The sequence below is a fragment of the Phacochoerus africanus genome, chromosome 1, assembly GCF_016906955.1.
Source record: "Phacochoerus africanus isolate WHEZ1 chromosome 1, ROS_Pafr_v1, whole genome shotgun sequence".
NCBI classification, from domain to species: domain Eukaryota; kingdom Metazoa; phylum Chordata; class Mammalia; order Artiodactyla; family Suidae; genus Phacochoerus; species Phacochoerus africanus.
In genome coordinates, this window is record NC_062544.1 from 102,378,540 (window position 1) to 102,400,316 (window position 21,777).

At 41.3% G+C, this 21,777-nt stretch overlaps 1 protein-coding gene across 4 annotated transcripts in view; it reads left to right on the top strand.

Annotated features, from left to right (window-relative positions):
- Nucleotides 1-21,777, top strand: part of TRANK1 (tetratricopeptide repeat and ankyrin repeat containing 1) — a 110,110-nt gene that overhangs the window by 62,374 nt on the left and 25,959 nt on the right. For all 4 annotated transcript variants that reach the window (XM_047770156.1, XM_047770157.1, XM_047770158.1 and 1 more), the window contains 2 exons: nt 17,848-18,047; nt 18,355-18,492. In XM_047770156.1, coding sequence (XP_047626112.1) covers nt 17,848-18,047; nt 18,355-18,492 — 338 coding nt within the window. The remainder of the gene's footprint in view (nt 1-17,847; nt 18,048-18,354; nt 18,493-21,777) is intronic.

The window sequence follows — 21,777 nt, forward strand, 5'->3', positions numbered from 1 at the left end:
GGCACAGAGGGTTGAAATAGCCTGACCCCAAAGCCAGAATAGTTCCTTTATGGTTTAAAGAATACTCATCAATTCTCCTCCTGTGCCCTCCATGTGCCTGTGAACAACGTAGAGTATTATTTTAATGTTTAGAAATTTTGTTAATGGATTCATGCCAGACATATCTTTCTGCAGTTTTTTTTTGTTTTGTTTTGCTTATAACAACGTTTTGGGATTTCTGCATGTTGATATCATGGAGCTGCAGTCCCTACATTTCTCAGTGCTCTTAGCAGTGTAGTTTATGACTATACCCCACTTTGTTATCTCTTTCCAGTGATGGGCATGGTGTTTATGACAGTCTTGTGCTGTGATGTACAAACCTAGAGTGAATCTTCCAGAGCACACCTTTTTGGATCTATGTTATATCCTCTTGCTTTGCTCTCCTGGTGGGTGTGACGTGACATCTGCTGGTGGTCTGAGTTTTCATTTTCCTGAGATTGTTACTGAAAGTGGGCCCAGCTGCTCACTGCTCAAAAGCCCATTAAGAGGCAACAGTGGTGGAGAGGAAAATTTGCTTTATTTCAGAAGCTGGTAACTGGGGTGGGGATGGAGTAGAGTCATGTCTAAAAATGCATTTCCCGTCCTCCACTCTGACAGCCGGTGGGCAAGAGCTTTCATAGGCTGAGGGAGGGGGTTTTATGCACGAACAGCACGTCTGCACTGACAGTTATCTTGAAACTGGTCTTGTGGTGGTCTTATCAGCATCATCTTGATTGTTTTAAAAATAGTTAATCTTTGAGGCCAGTTCTTAGAATTGTGGCAGCTTATGTCATGGCAACAGACTGGCCCTCATGTAGTTAACTTCTTCCACTTGGTGGGGGTTTCAGTCTCTATAAGGCAGCTCACAGGATTCAGCTCAGAATATTATCTTTAGTATTTGAATTGGAATTAAACATCATTGACTTTGCTTAATGGCTACTTTAGTCTTGTTGGAGCATTTTTCTTTGCTTCTGCATTTCCTTACTTCTCTGATTAAACTTACTCTTTGGCTAAAGTTCTTCCACAGACAAAAGGCCAGTGGAGGACATGGCAGGAAGGACCATAGGGTCCTGCTCCATTTCAATCCACCCATTTTCTTTGATGCTCCTTAGTCTTGAGGAGGGACAGGTACAGAACAAGAAAGGGAATAAAGTTTTGGGTAGAGAAGTTAATCATAAACTTGACAGAAGAATTTGGTTTTAGTTACATTTCAGTTCCAATTTTCCCTAACTCTGAGGAACGGGGAAATGACTACTTTGGCAGTCCTGCCGAAATGGGGAATGGAAAGTTGTAAATAATATTGAGATCCAAGCTTAGCATCAATGTTTTGGATTATGAGGAGTTCCCGTTGTGGCTCAGTAGGTTAAGAATCCAAAATAGTGTCTGTGATGGCCTCGCTCAGTGGGTTAAGGATCTGGTGTTGCTGCAAGCTGAGGCATAAGTCGCAGATGCAGCATGGATCCTGTGTTGCTGTGGCTGTGGCATAGGCCAGTTCAATCCCTGGCCCTGGAACTTCCATATATCACAGGTATAGCCGTAAAAATGGAAAAAAAAAAATTTTTGTGTTATGAAAACATTACCTCTCTCTTTGATTGTCATAGTACCTGGACAAATATTTGAAACTTAGTAGACATATTACAATGAAGATAATAATCAAAAGCATCTTTTTTAAAAAGTTGAAGTATAGTTGATTTACATGCTGTGTTAATTTCTGCTGTTGAGCAAAGAGACTCAGTTATGTATATCTATACACATTCTTTTTTAATGTTCTTTTCCTTTATGGTTTATTATAGGAATATTGAATATAGTTCCCTGTGCTATACATTAGGATCTTGTTGTTATCCATTCCGGGATTTTTTTGTTTTTGTTTTTTGTTTTGTCTTTTTGTCCTTTTAGGGCTGCACCCTCGGCATATGAGGGTTCCCAGGCTAGGGGTAGAGTTGGAGCTGTAGCCGCTGGCCCACGCCACAGCCACAGCAACGCCAGATCCTTAACCCACTAAGCAGGGTCAGGGAGCAAACCCTCGATCTCATGGTTCCTAGTCGGATTTGTTTCTGCTGCACCATGATGGGAACTCTGATCCATTCTGTATATAATAGTTTGCAACTACTGACCCCAGAACCCCAGTCCATCCCTTCCCCAACTCATCCTTGGCAACCACAGGTCTGTTCTCTATGGCTATGAGTCTGTATCTGTTTCATAGAAGGGTTCATTTGTGTCATATTTTAGATTCCACTTATAAATGATGTCATATGGTATTTGTCTTTCACTTTCTGACTTACCTCACTTAATATGATCAATTCTAGTTGTATCCATGTTGTCATGGTGTCACTATTTCATTCTTTTTAATGGCCGAGTAGTATTCCATTGTATGTATTAACACATCTTCTTTATCCATTCATCTGTTGATAGACATTTAGGTTGTTTCCATGTCTTGGCTATTGTGAATAGTGCTGCTCTAAACATAGGGGGTGCATGTATCTTTCTGAATTATAGTTTTGTCCACATACATGCCCAGGATTGGAATTACTGGATCATATGGTAATTCTATGTTTAGTTTTCTGAGGAACCTCCATACTATAGTGGTACAGTTTACATTCCCACCAGTGTAGGAGAGTGTAGGAATGTGGAGAGGGTTCTCTTTTCTCCACTCTCTGTCCATCGTTTGTAATTTGTAGACTTCAAAATGCATCTTTGCATTATTCTCTGAGTGTATTTTTTTACTTAATGGTTAAGGCAAAGTACAATGTATGTGTCTGATAGGCTGCAAATAGGCTGTTTTGGCTAGCCTAAAGTTTAAATTAAATCAGGTATTAGCCAGAATGACTTCTCTATACCTCACTGTGAAATCTCCATCTATCATTGTCCCCTTTTAATTGTAAATCTTTCAATAGAAAGCACTGATAGTCAGTATATTTTTCCAACATTGCCAGAGTGGCTCATTTGCCTCTTCTGGGTCCATTCATGTCCCCTGGTGCAAGCCTACTTTTTGTTTATGTATTGGCCTAGTTATTCATGTTGTGGGGAAAATAATGACATAAATAAATACAGACGTATGCTGATGGGAAAACATTTTATAGGCTGTACATTTTATCAGTTATACCCAATTGTCACACAAACATTGTACATGTGCTTCAAGCAGTAGATTTAAAGCCAGCAGTGACCTAAATCATAAATAGACTCTGTGACAACTTCACTAGACAATTTGTAACTAGAAGAATGACAAACAACATGAGAACATATCCAAACTTTAGAAACTTCATGTAACTTCTGGAACACTTATATTAATGATTTTACCATACAGTATAAAGTTAAGAACATTTATCATTATTATTTGACTATGTTTTCTTTGTAATATACCAAATAATCTTAGTTTAGAAAAACTTTGTTCTCTTAACAGAGAGAAAACCAAACTCAGTCTTACATCAGCTTACTATTAATAACAAAATTCATTTACCTAATTAAATTCAATATAATCTTAATCTTAACAATGTACAAAATTCTCAGATTTCCTTTTTTTTACAAAAGTTTTATCACTTTCTGTATCCATATTGATTTGTCCCTTATTTTTTCCTATCCAGCAGCAACCAGCTTTAGAACAAAAATATTCTTCTTTTAAATATTCAGCTTTAGAAAAAAAAACTCAACAAAAATATTTTCATTTTGTATACCGTCTCTTACTGACAACAAATATCCTACTTGCTTTACACACTGAAATGCTTCCCTTGTTATTTTTACATGTTACAATTTTTAACCTTTAAAAGACCTTAACAAAATCAAGAAACAAGTAATTGAACTATTTGTTATGTCAACATTTTCTGGTTGGCAAACTTAAGAACATATTCCATAACCTCTAAAAACAGACGTTTTTCACTGTAGTGACTGCAGTGGCTTGGGTCACTGCTGTGGCTGAGAGTTTTAATCCCGAGCCTGGGTACTTCTACATGCAACAGGGGAGGCTGAAAACAAAACAAAAAACAGGAGTTCCTGTTGTGACTCAGTGGTTAACAAATCTGTCTAGGAACCATGAGGTTACGGGTTCGATCCCTGGCCTCACTCAGTGGGTTAAGGATCCAGGTCGCAGATGCCTTGGATCCCGAGTTGCTGTGGCTGTGGCATAGGCTGGTGGCTACAGCTCTGATTAGACCCGAAGTCTGGGAACCTGCATATGCCGAGGGTACAGCCCTAGAAAAGGCAAAAAGACAAAAAACCGAACATTTTTCTTATAGCACAAGATGCATGTTTAATGAACCCAAACATCCTTTGTAGTTACTAATTAACCAAGGCTGAAGTCTCATGCAAAGTGGGCTGTGTTTTTATTTCAAGGACATGATAAGAGTTAACTTTAAGCTTTCTCCTAGGCACATTTTTGCTCTCTCAGGGTCAGAATTCTGAAAACAGTATTTTTATCAAGCTAGCTTTCTCTAACTGCGTGTGTAAAAAGAGCCAGTTTTGAAATTCAAAAGTTTCATCTTAACCAATTTTTTCTGGAGTCTGAAGAATACTGTTGATTATATAGTGTTTAAAAAAAAAATCGCCTTTCTTTTTCTTAGTCATAGGTTCATAGCTAAAATTTGTTTTAATGAATTGAACCTAAATTTCCCGTTTTACAGAAGGCAACAAGAATACCAATCACACAAATGGAATACTCACACACCAGAAGACAGAACTGTCACAAATCCCCTGAGAAGATGACCGATATGAAGTGCCAAAAAACACTGCCCAACACACAAGGTCCTCGACAGCAGACACACAGCAGACACACATTAGAACAAATCAACAGAATGCCCAAATAGCACTCAGTGCTTAAAAGAGAAGTTTGTGGGGTACACACTGGTGACCTTACTTGGTCTTGGGGCTCCTCAGCTCATCCAGGTCCATCTTCCTGTTCCTTGAAAGGAAAGGAGAAGTTGGCAGCCAGTGCCAAGCAGGGGAGAAACTGGGAGGGTCCCCAAACAAATGGTTTGGACAGCTGCAAGGAAGATCCCTCAAAACCCCTCTCGGGCCCAGTAGCCATCAGCAGTGGGGTCATTGTGGCCAGTCCAGCTCTGTCAGGGAGGTGGCTCTACTTGAGGAAAACCTGGGGAGCCAGATCTCGTGAGAGTGCAGCCCCACATGGGCGCCAAAAAAAACAAAAAAAAAGTACAGAAAGAAGGTTGAGCTGCTCTGAAGCTCAAAAGACAATAGAGGTAAGGTTGGTGGAAAGGAAAGTTTGCTTTATTTCAGAGGCTGGCAACTAGTGGGGAGGAAAGACTCATGTCTAAAGGCTTATTACTCTCCCAACTGACAAGCAGAGGGCAAGAGCTTTTAAAGGGCAGTTTCAGGCATTCGTAGGCAGAGGGAGGGTGCTACAGGCAGAAACAGTACAGTCAGCTCTGACAGTCGTCTTGAAACTGGTCATGCAGTGGTCTGATCAGCATCATCTTGATTGTTTTAAGTACAGTTAATCTTCAATTCCAGGGTCTGTTCGTTCCCGTTTCTTTGAGGCCAGTTCTCAGAATTGTGGCAGCTTTTGTCCTGACAACAGTCTGGTCATCAAATAGTTAACTTCTTCCACCTGGTAGGGGTCTCAGGCTCTACAAAACAGCTCAAAGGATATGGCTCAGAATATTATCTGTAGCCTTTGAGGAGAAACTAAAAGTCCTTGACTCTACTTAGTGACTAAACTATTATTATCTAGTCTTGTTGGACTGCTTTTCTTTGCCTCTGCATTTTTCTCACTTCTCTGATTAAACTTACTGTTTGGCTGGAGTTCCCTTTGTGGTGCAGTGGGTTAAGAACCTGAATACAGCTGCTCGGGTTGCTCCAGAGGGGTGGATTCACTCCCTGGCCCGTGCAGTGGGTTAAAGGATCTGGCGTTACCACAGCTGCCACAGCTGCAGCTTCAATTCATTCCCTGGCCTGGAAACTTTCATATGCCTCAGGCGTGGCCATTAAAACAAACAAAATCTCACTCTTTGGCTCAAGTTTTTCCACAAAAGGCAGGCAGAGAACATGGTACAGAAGGACCATAGCATCCTGCTTAGTTTCAAGATGTGGCATCGTTTCATGTGATTCAGGGCCATTCTGTAGTTTCTGCGAATTGCCTGTTCTTACCCTTTGCCTACCTTTTTTTTTTTTTTTTTTTCTTTTTAGGGCCGAATTCACAGCATATGGAAGTTCCTAGGCCAGGGGTCAAATTGGAGCTGTAGCCATCGGTCACAGCAACAGCCACAGCAATACCAGGTCCGAGCTGTGTCTACAACCTACACCTCACAGCAACGCCAGATCTTTCTTTAACTCACTGAGGGAAACCAAGGATTGAGTCTGAGTCCTCATGAATACTAGTCATTACTGCTGAGCCACACTGGGAACTCCCTTTGCCTACTTTTTAATTAATTAATTAATTTTTGTATTACTCAATGAATTTATTATATTTATAGTTGTACAATGATCATGACAATCCAATTTTATAGGATTTCCAACCCACAACCCCAGTGCATCCCCCCAACCACCAAACTGTCTCCTCCAGAGACCATAAGTTTTTCAAAGTCTGTGAGTCAGTCTTTGTCCTGCAAAGAAGTTCATTGTGTCCTTTTTTCAGATTCCACATGTCAGTGAAAGCATTTGATGTTGGTGTCTCATTGTATGGCTGACTTCACTTACCATGATAATTTCTAGGTCCATCCATGTTGCTAAAAATGCCAGTATTTCGTTCCTTTTAATGACTGAGTGATATTCCATTGTGTATATGTACCACCTCTTCTCAATCCACTCCATTTAGGTTGTTTCCATGTCTTGGCTATTGAAAAGAGTGCTGCCGTGAACATTGGAGTACATGTGTCTTTTTGAGTCATGGTTTTCTCTGGATAGATGCCCAGGAGTGGGATTACTGGATCAAATTGTACTTCTATGTTTAGTTTTCTGAGGAATCTCCATACTGTTTTCCACAGTGGTTGCACCAATTTACAATCCCACCAACAGTGTAACAGGGTTCCTTTTTCTCCACACCCTGTCCAGCACTTATTGTTTGTAGACTTTTGGATGATGGCTATTCTGGCTGGTGTAAGGTGGTACCTCAGAGTGGTTTTGATTTGCATTTCTCTAATAATGAGTGATGATGAACATCTTTTCATGTGTTTTCTGGCCATCTGTATGTCTACTTTGGAGAACTGTCTGTTTAGATCTTCTGCCCCTTTTTGGATGGGGTTGTTTGTTTTTTTTTTTTTGGTATGGAGCTGCAGAAGGTGTTTATAAATTTTGGAGATTAGTCCCTTGTCAGTTGATTCACTTGCAAAGATTTTCTCCCATTCCGTGGGTTGTCTTCTTGTGTTGTTTAGGGTTTGCTTTGCTGTGCAGAAACTTTGAAGTTTGATTAGGTCCCATTTGTTTATTTTTGTTTTTGTTGTCAATACTCTAAGAGGTGGATCTTAGAAGATGTTGCTGTCGTTTATGTCAGAGAGTGTTAGGCCTATGTTTTCCTCTAAGAGTTTTATAGTGTCTGGTCTTATATCTAGGTCTTTAATCCATTTGGAGTTTCTTTTTGTGTATGGTGTTAGGGAGTGTTCTAATTTCATTCTTTTCCATGTGGCTGTCCAGTTTTCCCGGCACCACTTATTGAACAAGCTGTCCTTTCTCCATTGTATATCCTTGCCTCCTTTGTCATGGATTAGTTGGCTGTAGGTGTGTGGGTTTAATTCTGGGCTTTCTCTCCTGTCCACTGATCTATATTTCTGTCTTTGTGCCAGTACCATGCGGTTTTGATGACTGTTTCTTTGTAGTATAGTCTGAAGTCCAGGAGCCTGATTCCTCCAGCTCTATTTCTCTTTTTCAGGATGTCTTTGGCTATTCTGGGTCTTTTGTGCTTCCAAACAAACTTTAAAATATTTTGTTTGAGTTCTGTTAAAAACATCCTTGGTAATTTGATAGGGATTGCATTGAATCTGTAGATTGCCTTGGGTGGTATAGTCATTTTGATAATACTGACTCTTCCAATCCACAAGCATGGTATGTCTTTCCATCTCTTGTGTCATCTTTGATTTCTTTCATCAGTGTCTTACAGTTTTCAGAGTATAGGTCTTTTTTTGTGTCTCTTTAGGTAGGTTTACTCCTAGGTATTTTATTCTTTTGGATGCGATGGTAAATGGGATTGCTTCCCTAATTTCCTTTTCTGATCTTTCATTGTTAGTGTGTAGAAATGCCATCGATTTCTGTGTATTAATTTTGTATCCTGCGACTTTGCCAAATTCATGGATGAGCTCTAACAGTTTTCTGGTAGAGTCTTTAGGATTCTCTAGGTACAGTATCATATCATCTGCAAATAGTGCTAGTTTTACATCTTCCTTTCCAATTTGGATTCCTTTCATTTCTTTTACTTCTCTGGTTGCCATGGCTAGGACTTCCAAAACTATGTTGAAGAGTAATATCGAGAGTGGACATCCTTGTCTTGTTCCTTACCTCAGTGGGAATTCTTTGAGCTTTTCACCATTGAGAATGATGTTCGCTGTCGGTTTGTCAGATGTGGCCTTTGTGATGTTGAGGTAGGTTTCCTCTATACCCACTTTCTGAAGGGTTTTTATCAGAAATGGGTGTTGGATTTTGTCAAAGGCTTTTGCTGTGTCTATTGAGAGGATCATATGGGTTTTATTCTCCAGTTTGTTAATGTGGTGTATCACACTGATGGATTTTCAGATATTGAAGAACCCTTGCATGCCTGGGATAAATCCCACTTGATCATGTTGTACAATCCTTTTAATGTACTGTTGGATGCGGTTTGCTAGTATTTTGTTGAGGATTCTTGCATCGATGTTCATCAGTGAAATTGGCCTGTCGTTTTCTTTTTTGGTGGTGCCTTTGTCTGGTTTTGGTATCAGGGTGATGGTGGCCTCATGGAATGAGTTTGGGAGTATCCTTTCCTCTGCAATTTTTTGGAATAGTTTCAGAAGGAGAGGTGTTAGCTCTTCTCTAAATGTTTGATAGAATTCGCCTGTGAAGCCATCTGGTCCTGGACTTTTGTTTGTTGGAAGTTTTTTCATCACAGTTTCAATTTCAGTTCTTGTGATGGGTCTGTTCACCTTTTCTATTTCCTCTTGGTTTAGTCTTGGGAGATTGTACTTTTCTAAGAATTTGTCCATTTCTTCGAGGTTTTCCATTTTATTGGCCTGTAGTTGCATGTGGTAGTTCTCTTATGATCCTTTGTATTTCTGTGATGTCTGTTGTTACTTCTTTTTCATTTCTAACTTTATTGATTTGAGTCCTCTCTCTTTTTTTTCTTGATAAGTCTGGCTAAGGGTTTATCAATTTTGTTGATCTTTTCAAAGAACCAGCTTTTCATTTCACTGATCTTTTCTATGGTTTTCTTTGTTTCTATTTCATTGATTTCTTCTCTGATCTTTCTGATTTCTTTCCTTCTACTCACTTTATGTCTTGTCTGTTCTCTCTCGAGCTGCTGTAGATGTCAAGTTAGCTTGTTTGAGCTTTTTCTTGTTTCCTGAGGTGGGCATGTATTGCTATAAACTTCCCTCTTAGAACGGCTTTTGCTGCATCCCATAGGTTTTGGAGTGTCATATGTTTGTTGTCATTTGTCATTTGCTTGTAAGTATTTTTTAATTTCCTCTTTGATTTCTTCAGTGATCTATTGGTTGTTTAGTAGCATGTTGTTGAGTCTCCACGTGTTTGTGTTTTTTGCAGATTTTTTCTTGTTGTTGGTTTCTAGTGGTATAGCATTGTTTTTGGAAAAGCTGCTTGATAAGATTTCAATTTTCTTAAAGTTACTGAGGTTGGATTTGTAACCCAGGATGTGATCGATCTTAGAGAATGTTCCATGTGCACTTGAGAAGAATGTGTATGCTGTTGCTTTTGGATGGAATGTCTTATAAATATCTGTTAAGTCCATCTGGCTTAATGCTTCATCCAGGGCCTGTGTTTCCTTATTGACTTTCTGTCTGGTTGATCTGTCCGTTGCTGTAAGTGGGTTGTTAATGTCCCCCAGTATTATTGTGTTATTGTCGATTTGTCCTTTTAAGATTGTTAGCAGTTGCCTTATATATTGTGGTGAACCTGGGTTGGGTGGGTAGATATTTAAAATTGTTACATTTTCTTCTTGGATTGATCCTTTGATCACTATGTAATGGCCTTCTTTGTCCCTTAAAATATTTTTCATTTTAAGGTCTACTTTGTCTTGTATGAGTATTGCTACTCCAGCTTTGTTTTGATCCCTGTTTGCATGAAATATTTTCTTCCATCCTCTCACTTTCGATTTGTATGTGTCCGTAGAAATGAAGTGGGTCTCTTGAAGACAGCATATATATGGGTCTTGTTTTTGTATCCATTCAGCCAGTCTATGTCTTTTGGTTGGGGCATGTAGTCCATTAACATTTAAGGTAATTATTGATATGTATGTTCTTATTGCCATTTTATGAATTGCTTTGGATTTGTTTTTCCTGCTCTTTTTTCTTTCCTTCTTCTCTTGTTCTCTCCTCTTCTGGTTTGATGACTCTCTTTAGTGTTGTATTTGAGTTGACTTTTCTTATTTGTTTGTGTATCAATTGTAGATTTTTGGTTTGGAGTTATTCTGAAGTTTTGATATAAGAGTCTCTCTCTATATATGAGATTGTTTTAAGCTGTTGGTCTTTTAATTGCAAGTTCATCTCCAGTGTCCTGCATTTTTACCCTCCTCTTCTCACAATTTCTGATTTTGGTGGCATAATTGTGTGTGGATGATATCCTATCTTTACTGTATATATACATTTACTGGTAAGCCTTCTCATTTGCGGAATTTTTGTTTCCTGTTGCTTCATTTTCTTTCTGCCTAGAGAAGTTCCTTTAATATTTGTTGTAAGGCTGGTTTAGTGTTGCTGTATTCTCTTAGCTTTTGCTTGTCTGTCAAGCTTTTGATTTCTCCTTCCAATCTGAATGAGAGCCTTGCTGGGTAAAGTAATCTTGGTTGGAGGTTTTTTCCTTTCATCACGTTAAGTATATCATGCCACTCCCTTCTGGCCTGCAGAGTTTCTGCTGAAAAATCTGCCAATAACCTTATCAGGGTTCCCTTGTATGTTATTTGTTTCTTTTCCCTAGCTGCTTTCAAGATTTTTTCTTTGCCTTTAATTTTGGTTAGTTTGGTTAATATGTGTCTTGGGGTATTCCTCCTTGGGTTTATTTTATATGGTATTTGGTGTGCTTCCTGGATTTGAGTGAGTGATTCCTTTGCCATGTTAGGGAAGTTTTCGGCTATTATCTCTTGGAATATTTTTTCTGTCCCCTTCTTTCTCTCTTCTCCTGGCACCCCTGTAATATGGATGTTGGTGCGTTTCACATTGTCCCAGAGTTCTCTGAGACTCTCTTCATTCGTTTTCAATCTTTTTTCTCTTTTCTTTTCTGCATCCATAATTTCCACTAATCTGTCCTCCACCTTGCTTATTGCTTCTTCTGCCTCCTGTATTCTGCTGTTAGCTGCTTCTAGTGAATTTTTTATTTCAGTTATTGTATTTTGCATCTCTTCATGTTCAAGTTTTATATCTTGTATCTCTTTGCTCAGTGTTTCCTATAAGTTATTCATCTTTGCCTCCAGTTTATTTCAAATGTCTTGCATCATCTTCAGCATCAACAGTCTAAAGTCTTTTTCCTGGAGGCTGAGAATCTCCTCATTGCTTAGCTGATTTTCTGGGGTTTTTCCTTTCTTCCTCATCTGAGTTATAGTTTTTCATCTTTTCATTTCATAGGTTTTTGGTGTGGTGACCTTTTTACAGATGGTAGAGTTGTAGCCTTTCTTACTTCTGGCGTCTGCTCCCCTTGTAGCTGAAGTTGATATGAGGGCTTGCTGTAGGCTTCCTGATGGGAGGGATTGATGCTTGCCCACTGGTAGGTGGAGCTTATTCCTATCCCTCTGGTGGGTGGGGCTTAGTCTCCGGATGGGATTAGAGGTAGCTGTTTGCCTGGGGGGGTCTTTGGGCAGCCTGTTTACTGAGGGGTGGGGCTGTGATCCCACCTGGATTGTTGTTTGCCCTGGGGCTTCTCAGGCTGACTGATGGGTAGAGCCAGATTTTCCCAAAATGGCCACTTCCAGAGAAAGGCATGTTGCTGAATATTCCTGAGAGCTTTGCTTCCAGTGTCCTTCCCTCACAACAAGCCACATTCACCCCGGTTTTCCCAGGATGTCCTCCAAGAACTGCCATCAGGTTTGACCCAGATTCCTATGGAGACTTTGCTTTGCCCTGGGACCCAGTGCACATGAAAATCTGTGTGCACCTTTTAATAATGGGGTCTCTGTTTCCCCCAATCTCATGGAACTCCTGTGCACAAGCCCCACTGTCCTTCAATGCCAGATGCTTTGGGGGCTCTTTCTCCCAGTGCCAGATCCCTACACATGAGAGTTTGTTGTGGGACTCAGAACTCTCACTCCTGTAGGTGAGTCTCTGTGAACCAGTTAGTTTCCAGTCTGTGGGGCTTCCCACCCAGGAGTTATGGGGTTGCTTATATCATGAAATCGCCCCTCCTACCTCTTGATGTGGCCTCCTCTTTGTCTTCTGGAGTAGGATATCTTTTTTAAGGTTTCCGGTCCATTTGGTTGAAGGTTGCTCAGCCTTTAGTTGTGAATTTTGTTGTTTTTAGGAGAGAAGTTGAGCTCCAGTCCTTCCATTCAGCCGTCTTAATCCCATTTCCTTTGCCTACATTTTTAATGAGATTTTTTTGTTGTTGATTTGTTAAGTATTCTCTATGAATTTTGCTTTCTCATTCTTTGTTGATTACATATTGCAAGTTCTTCTCTCATTAATGTGGCTTACCTTTTTAAATTTATGAACAGTGTTCTACATTAGGCAGGTACTTTAAATTTTAATTGATGATTTTTTTTTTTGTCTTTTTGTCTTTTTGCCATTTTCTTGGGCTGCTCCCGCGGCATATGGAGCTTCCCAGTCTAGGGGTTGAATCAGAGCTGTAGCCTCCGGCCTACACCAGAGCCGCAACAACACGGGATCTGAGCTGCATCTGTGACCTACACCACAGCTTTGGCAATGCCAGATCCTTAATCCACTGAGCAAGGCCAGGGATCAAACCCGCAACCTCTTGGTTCCTAGTCGGATTCATTAACCACTGAGCCAAGACGGGAACTCTAATGAATCTTTTAAGATTTACTCTTCTGTGTCTGAAGAAATCCTTCTTGGAGTTCCTTGATGAGCTAGCGGTTAAGGGTCTGGCATTGTCACTGTGAAGGCTCAGGTTTAATCCTGGCCTGAGAACTTTCACATGGCATGGACATGGCAGAAAAAAAAATCCTTCTGACCTCGGGTTGAGGTAGCCTCCTATATAGTCTTTTTAATGGTTTTAAATTGTGACTTTTATATTTAGGTAGGTGTTTAAATTTAGGTAAGTTTAATTTACCTAAAATGTATGTGTGTATGACATTGTCTTTACTGAAATATAACCCTTCTGTGATCTAATTTTCCTTTTTTCCATAAGGATAATCAGTTGTACTGATGCCCTTTACCTCATAATTCATCCTTTCCCCTCCTTTGCAATGCTTTTTTCAAATAGCTGTGTGTCTGTTTCTGGGCTATTTGATTTGATTTTTCTTATTTGTCTTATGCTGTTTTCACACTGCCTTAGTTACTGTATTGTCAAACTTCTTCAGCAACTCTAATTTTGATTGGAATTTCACTTAATTTATCACTCTTTGGGAAGGATCCGTTGTCTTTACATTATTGGGATTTCAGAACCGTGATTTTGCATGTTTCTCTGTTCAGTTTTTTTTTTTTTTTTACTGCCTTCAATAATATTTTATAGTTTTCCCCAGACATTTTGCATGGCTGTTAGATTTGTCCCAGAAACCTTATACTTTTCGTTACGATCATGGCTGCACCCTTTTTCTCTTTTTACATTTTCTAGCCATGTCTTACTTACATGGTATAGAGGGACTCTGTTAGGTGTTGTATATTGATCTATTATCTCACAATCTTGTTGAACACTCTTACAACCTCTACCTTTTAGATTTTGACTTTTTTTTTTATACAGATAAGGGCAGGTTTGATCTTCTCTTCCATGCTTGTCATTTCTTTTTCCTATCATATTTCATTGGTTAGCATTGTAAATGGATATAACAGGCATCCATGTGTTATTCCTGAAGTTAATGGGACTATTTCTAACATCTCACCAGTTAAGTCTGATGTTTATGGTAGGTCTCTGGTAGATTCTCTTTTTCTAGGTACATTTCACACTATGGTTTGGTGGAAAGAGAAAACACACATATATGTACATATATGCACACATATTTGCACACACACACAGTATAAAAGCAGATTAAAATTCTGATTTGTTTAGCCCAGCATTCAGAAAACAACTAGAAGCCAGGTGGCCTCCCAGAGTGTGGCATACACTATATAGCTCAGTTCACCTTTCCAGGACTCTCACAGTCCCCCTGATGTTATCTATTAATCACAGGGTCTGGCTGGGTCCAGATAGCTCAGCTTCTTGCTCTTCCTTGATCTTCTACTTGTGCTGTGCAGGAAGAACTGGCACAAAGAAGTTTATGCTCTGAATAGGAAATATTAGTCCTTGCCCTTCTTCATCCTTTCAAGAAACATATATGGAGCTCCTACTATCCTGGCACGGCTTGGGGCTCAGTGACCAAGACACACAGCTCACATTTCTCTGTCTCCAAGGAGTAGCTCCAGATGGTATCCCCTTTTTTGTTGTTGGATCATGTAGGGAGGACCTGGTGTAAGTAGTTGAATGAACTCCTTGTTCTGATATGTACCTCGGCAGCATCACTGGTCTGGGTCAACAGCTTTTATGATCAGCAAACTAGAGCATGGCAAAGGGAACTGTATCTGTGAACAATTTTTTTTCTTTTTACTGTACTAAGCAACCCACCCAGATGATCACTACATAAACCTTCAGGATGGAGGGAAGATGGTGTGTTTATGTTTCTGTGTATAGAACCAGATAAAGCCTAAATAGTATGTCTTTTTTAGGACCGCACCCATAGCATATGGTGGTTCCCAGGCTAGAGGTCTAATTGGAGCTGTTGCTGCCAGCCTACTCCAGAGCCACAGCAATGCTAGATCCAAGCTGTGTCTGCTGCCTATACCACAGCTCATGGCAATGCCGGATCCTTAACCCACTGAGCGAGGCCAGGGATCAAACCCACAACGTCATGGTTCCTAGTCGGATTCGTTTCCACTGCATCACCATGGGAACTCCAACCCCACTAGTATGTATTAGATTTGAGAGACTTTAGAAAACACATAGAAGTTGCTGTCGTGGCTCAGAGGAAACAAATCTGACCAGCATCCATGAGGATGCAGGCTTGATCCTTGGCCTTTCTCAGTAGGTTAAGGACCCGGTGTTGCCATGAGCTGTGGTGTAGGTCGCAGACATGGCTTGGATCCCAAGTTGCTGTGACTGGGTTGTAGGCCAGCCGCTACAGCTCTGATTTAACCCCTAGCCTGGGAACCTCTATATGCCATGAGTGTGGCCCTAAATAGACAAAAAGAAAAAAAGAAAGGAAAAAAACACATAAAACACTAAAAATAATCCAAGCCGTCTGTAAGGCTGCTCACTACTCACATTATGTTTCATTTCCTTCTGATCTCTGCTTTCCATATACATATATGCATTTATCACACACATTTCTAAAAATTTAAAAAAAAATGTAATATTTTGGCCACGCCTGTGGCCTGTGAAAGTTCCCAGGCCAGGGATTGAGCCTGCACTATAGCAGTGACAACACCCGATTCTTAACCTGCTATACCATAAAAGAACTCTCACACACATTTATTGATTGATTATGCATTGAGTATATGTTTAGTGACTATTTCCCTACATCTTTTATTCTTTCTGAAATTTGAGATTCATATGGCATAACAATCATCTGTTTAAAAATTTGCAGTTTAGTGATTTTTAATATATTCATAAAGTTGGGCAACCATTACCACCATCTAATTCCAGGACATTTTTATTACCCCTAAAAGAAACCACATAACCATTAGCAGTCACAGCTTGTCCCTAATTCCAGCCCTGTGAACTATACCAGTCTACTTTCTGTCTCCATGGATCTGCCTATTCCAGACACTTCATATGAATGGAATCACATAATATGTGACTTTTTGTGTTTGGCTTCTTTTGTTTAGCATAATGTTTTCAAGCTTCTTCCATATTGTAGCATGTACTTCATTGTTATTTATGGCTGAACCGTCTTTTGTTCTTTGAGTGTATTTATGTAAAAAATTTGTGTTTAGTTCCCTAGAAGGGCACTTAAATAAATTACAGTTTTTCCCTGCAGTGAACACTTTCATGCCTTTTTCTGATCCTCTCATTAAAGAATATCTCTGAGCTACAGTTACAGTGGATTTGCTTAGATTCAGCAGTTTCCACTTGTCCTGTGATTTCTCTACATTGCTTACTTTTAGTAATAGCAGCATTGGATAATAAAACTTCCTTTTACTATTTGGTAATAGCAATGATGACACATATACCCATTTCACAGAATTCTATCTGGTGTTGGACAAAGGGCATGCAGCCCCTAAGAATTGTGGGAGACCCAGGATGACACTTATTCAGTCCAGCTTCAAATCCTGACACTTGGGGGCATTTACTGACTTCTCAAGCCTTATAGTCTCTGTAAAAGTGGGCTGTTATGAGGATTAAACAGGGTAATTTTTATGAAGGTGCCTGTTGTATAGTCAGCATCACTGTCATTGTTCACTGTCAATCTTCAGCACTTAGGCAAAAATGGGACACAGGGAGAAAGCTCTTTGGACATCTTTTATCCAGCCATGACAATTTTTCTTAGTGTAGTCCCCTCTCACCTGGTGGAGGGAATTCCCTGGTAGCCTAGTGGTTAGGACTCAGTGCTTTTTCCACTAGTCCAGGTTCAGTCTCTGGCCTGGAAACTGAGATTCCACATCAAGCTTCTGCTCAGCCACAGCCAATAAAGGGTAATCTAGTGGAAAAGGTCTGTGGAAGCCAAGGTTGCTGCCCCAGCTAACATCCAGCTCTTACCATGTGACGTTGTCTCTAATGCTTTCAGTGCTAAGGACAGGAAACAGGATTATTCTTGTTTTTTTAATGTGTTTATTAGCCCCTTGTATTAGCATTCTAACAGCTCTAAGTGTTATTGTTTTTCATTTTTTTTTAATGGCCACACCTGCGGCATATGTAAATTCCCAGGCCAGGGATCAAATCCAAGTCGCAGCCACAACCCAAGCCGCTGCAGTCAGTTTCTTAACCCACTGTGCCACAGCAGGAACTCCAGCTCTGAATGTTTAGATTACATTTCTGCCTTGACTCTTCTTCATGAGGTCATCCAGGAATGAAATTCCACAAAGCCTATTTAGGACAGCAGACACATCTCTACTACCTTTGTCTGCTGTACCCAGAGTAATACAGCTCAGAGCCTGTATTAATCTAATCTAATCTAATCTAATCAGACCTGGAAATTGGCTGCAATTATGTGTACTCTCAGGACCAAGACTGCTTCTCAGAAAAAAAACAAAACCAAAATAAGAAAACAAAATACGGAGTTCCCGTTGTGGCGCAGTGGTTAATGAATCCGACTAGGAACCATGAGGTTGAGGGTTCGGTCCCTGCCCTTGCTCAGTGGGTTAAGGATCCGGCGTTGCCGTGAGCTGTGGTGTAGGTTGCAGACGCGGCTCGGATCCCGCGTTGCTGTGGCTCTGGCGTAGGCTGGCGGCTACAGCTCTGATTCAACCCCTAGCCTGGGAACCTCCATATGCCGCAGGAGCGGCCCAAAGAAATGGCAAAAAGACAAAAAAAAAAAAAGAAAACAAAATACAAAAAACCCCAGCCATGTTGGCATGTTCTACAATATCTTACTTGTTTTTTGCTTTATCTCAGGAATCCTCAGTCTGGCGTCTGGAGTGGTTGATTTACTTCAGTACTATTTCCCAGAATCTTTTGATCGCCTTCCAAGGGATTCTGGCCTCTTTGATGGTCCCAGACCAATTGTCCTGGAGTCCTGTAGTGTAAGTGACTTGGCAATATTGCTTCGAGGGAACAAAAGGAAAACCCAGCCCATTGAATTTGGAGCCCACCAGGTGAGTTTCTTGAGATTGTTATGTTTCAAAATAAAAGGCAGTTTGCAATTGAAAAAAGGTTTGAGAAGCTGAGTTCTTCCACAAGGTAGAATTCAGTAGCCCCTGTCCAGAATGAGGAAGTGTCAGAGATGGGAGAGTGATTAATTGTTCTTAATATTCCCACCAAGCTTGGCTAACCAAGTCCACACCAGCCATAGACATTATCTGCCTCCCATAGCAACAGACTCAGCTTTACTAGACTTCTCTTTGTACAATTTGATGCTATTTCTTTTCTATCCACCCCCCACTTCCTGCCTTTTTCTCCCAGGTAATCCTTGTAGCCAATGAAATGGCGAAGGAGAAAATTCCAGAAGAGCTAGGGTTAGCACTTGTGCTCACAGTTTATGAAGCAAAAGGCTTAGAATTTGATGACGTCCTTCTTTACAACTTCTTTACCGACTCCGAGGTATGTCATGCTGAATTCTTTTCCCGCAGCGCATGTATAACTATGAGTTACACTTCCTCTCCGGGAAAGAGAATTTGGAGCTGAAGAGAAGAGGGTTTGTCACAGGTGCCTGTTTCTGTTTGGGAGCATCATCCATTTGCCGTGGGGTTTCATGTGTTTGGATGTGGGTTTTGACAATGGCTATGGGTTGTTTCATAGTGCGTCATGGGCTGGCTCTCCCCGTGCCCTGCCCTTCCCTGTTCTCTTGTATTCATCTTTTCTGAGTGCCTGCTACCCAAGTGCCAGTTTTCGGTTTTCACTAGCTACTGTTATCCTTGACTCCCAAGGATGCTCAAGTTGGGGCAAGCTCTAAGGAGAGCCGTACAAACGAAGGCAAGGTTAGCAGTGTTCACCCTATGAGGACAGAGCTGGGCAAAGTCATTCATAGAAAGAGACAACTCCAGGAAGACAAATGAACCTTGGTGCCTGCCCACGGGATCAGGTAATGCAGGGGACGAGAACAGCCGCCCTGCCTGAGCTCCCTCTGGCATGGCTTTGCCATCACTGCTTGCCACCCTTCCAGACGATGGCAGCGGAAGAGTCCCTGGACTGATCCCCAGTGACCTCTGGGCCAGCCCATTGTTTTGACTTGGCTCCTGAGTCCTTGTGATGGTTTTTCTCCCCAGGCTCAGTACTTTATGGATAGAACTGCCAACTCAAGGCCATTGTCCTCAGTTTTCTGGCCACTGGTTTCTCTTCACCACTGTCTTTGGTGGGGGCTCAGGCTGGCTGCTGAGCGTGGTGTGGGGGACTCCTTTGGGTTCTGAGCTGGATCTGCCCTAGTCCCCATTGCAGACCTCCAACTATACATGGTGCATGCTCCAAAGGGCTATTTTTATTTCCAAATCAGGAGCACTATTAGCTTTGACTCCTTAAAATCTGCCCCAGAACTGACCATTTACATGTTTTTTTTTCCTGGTCCTTTTTTTAAATGCCACATTTGCCTTGATAATACCTATGACAGATATTGCTCTGGGTGCCTTACAGTTCATAAAATGCCTTCTGAATGCATTGTCTCACTTCATCTTCCACCAACCCTGTGAGGTTGTGTGTATTTTTATGACCCTTATTCGACAGATAACACCAAGGGTCATGGAAGTTAAGTAAATGGCCCATAGGCATAATATAGGTGACAGAGCTTGGAGATGAACTCAGGTGCTTCGAGTTCTAAATCTCATGATCTTTCCACTAACCCTTCCTTTTAATGCCCCGCATGCAAATCGACTTCCAGAACCCTCCACAATGAATATATCATTACCATACCTGAAGTGCATTTCTTTCCTATTGACTTTTGCTAATAAAATAAGATGTACTCTCATTAACTCTGGAACCATTTTTAATCTCTGAGGACTAACTTTTTTTTCTCATAATACATCCATTGGTCATGGTTGGACCGAGGCTCTCCTAAAAGAGGAAGGGGTAAGACTTTGTTGTTCCTGTCCTTTATTAAGTGCCAGTTGTATGCTTGTGCTATTAAGAAGCTCCAGGAGCTCTGGACTTATGGATCAGTAACTCGCAGTCATCTGTGTTTGTGAAAGAAAAAATGTAGTTACTCTCTCTCACCTTCATCCTGGAATGGCAAGATCCCAGGTACTCTAAGCTCCCACCAATGGCTTGGTGAATTGCATGAAATTAAAACAATCGCAAATTGAATCTTTTGGTAATATCCACTTCATCCTCTGTACCTAATGACAATTCTAAAAAGACTTTTATGTGATGCTTCCCAGTTACCTACAGGGAGTGTAACCATGCCTTTTCTGGCACGGAGCACACCTTCAGTTTATCATTTACAATCACAAGACCAAAGGCACCAGTCAGCAAGTGAGAGGATATGCTTCAGTCAAAGGAAAAGAAAGACAGAGGTCACATAAGTCCCTAGTTGTCCGAGGTCTGGCTGCTCACATGGTGTTCTTTTTGAGGTGATGGGTTAAGGCTGCTGAATAGTATTTGCTTTTTGACATGGGGGACTTTGGAGGGCTCTTCTCTCCATCCCTGGCCTCTTCTGCTTATGTTTCTGGCAGGCAGTGTGTGTGTGTAGGGGGCTTCTTGTTGCCCTGGCTTATGATTCTTCAGAGGATTCATTGTTACCTGTTCAACCACCTGGTCACCAGGGACATTTTCTGAGATGAGGAAGGAACCAAGGAATGGTACACCAAGTCCTTCTATTGTAGGATTTTGCCCCACTTGGGGGAGGAGCAGTCATTCTCCTGGTCACCCCCAAACTCTCCTCCTGTGGGGACTCGGAGGGGTGCTTGCCACCGGCAGTCTGCCCCAGCAGGGAGTCCCTTCCTCCACACTTATGTGTGTATAGGACAGAAGGGACTCTGAAAACCATGACTTTTTTCTTATTTCTTTTTAGGGCTGCACCGCTGCATATGGAAGTTCCCAGGCTAGGGGCTGAATCGGAGTTGCAGCTGCCGTCCACAGCCACACTAACATCAGATCCGAGCTGCGTCTGTGACCTATGCCGCAGCATGTGGCAATGCCTGCTCCTTAACCCCCTGAGCAAAGCCAGGGATCAAACCTGCATCCTCACAGATACTAGTCAGGTTCTTAACCTGCTGAGCCGCAATGGGAACTCCAAAAAGCACAACTTTTAAGGATTTCTTAACTAACCCAGAGAACAGGCCCCACAAAGAATATAAACCCTTTTCCTTCACAATTATTAATCCCCATAGAAGAAGCTGGAAGACTTCTAAATGCTGCTTCCTTTTATTGCTGGCAGTGCTGCAGGCCTGTATTCTTGCCACAGGTACACTTACTTGCTCCTTGAAGGCTCTGTCTTGAGAGAGAAATGTGTTTTATTCATAGAAACAGGTTAGTTGTGTGCCATAAGAGCAGCTTCTGTATCTCTTTCAGGAGTTTTAAAGTACAGGTGCGGAGTTCCCGTTGTGGCTCCATGGAAACAAACCTGACTAGTGTCCATGAGGATGCAGGTTCAATCCCTGGCCTTGCTCAGTGGGTTAACGATCTGGCGTTGCTGTGAGCTGTGGTGTAGTTTACAGGCGAGGCTCAGATCTGGTGTTGCTGTGGCTGTGGCGTAGGCTCCCAGCTTGGGAACTTCCATATTCCGTGGGTGCAGCTCTAAAAAGACAGAAAAAAAAAAAAAAAAAGTACAGATGCTCCAGGGGTTGCCTGTTGTCTCAGCAGGTTAAGGATCTGGCATTGTTGTGCTGTGGTGCAGTTTCTACCCCTGGCCCGGGAACTTCTGAATGCTGTGCACAGCCAAAGGAGAAGAAAAAATAT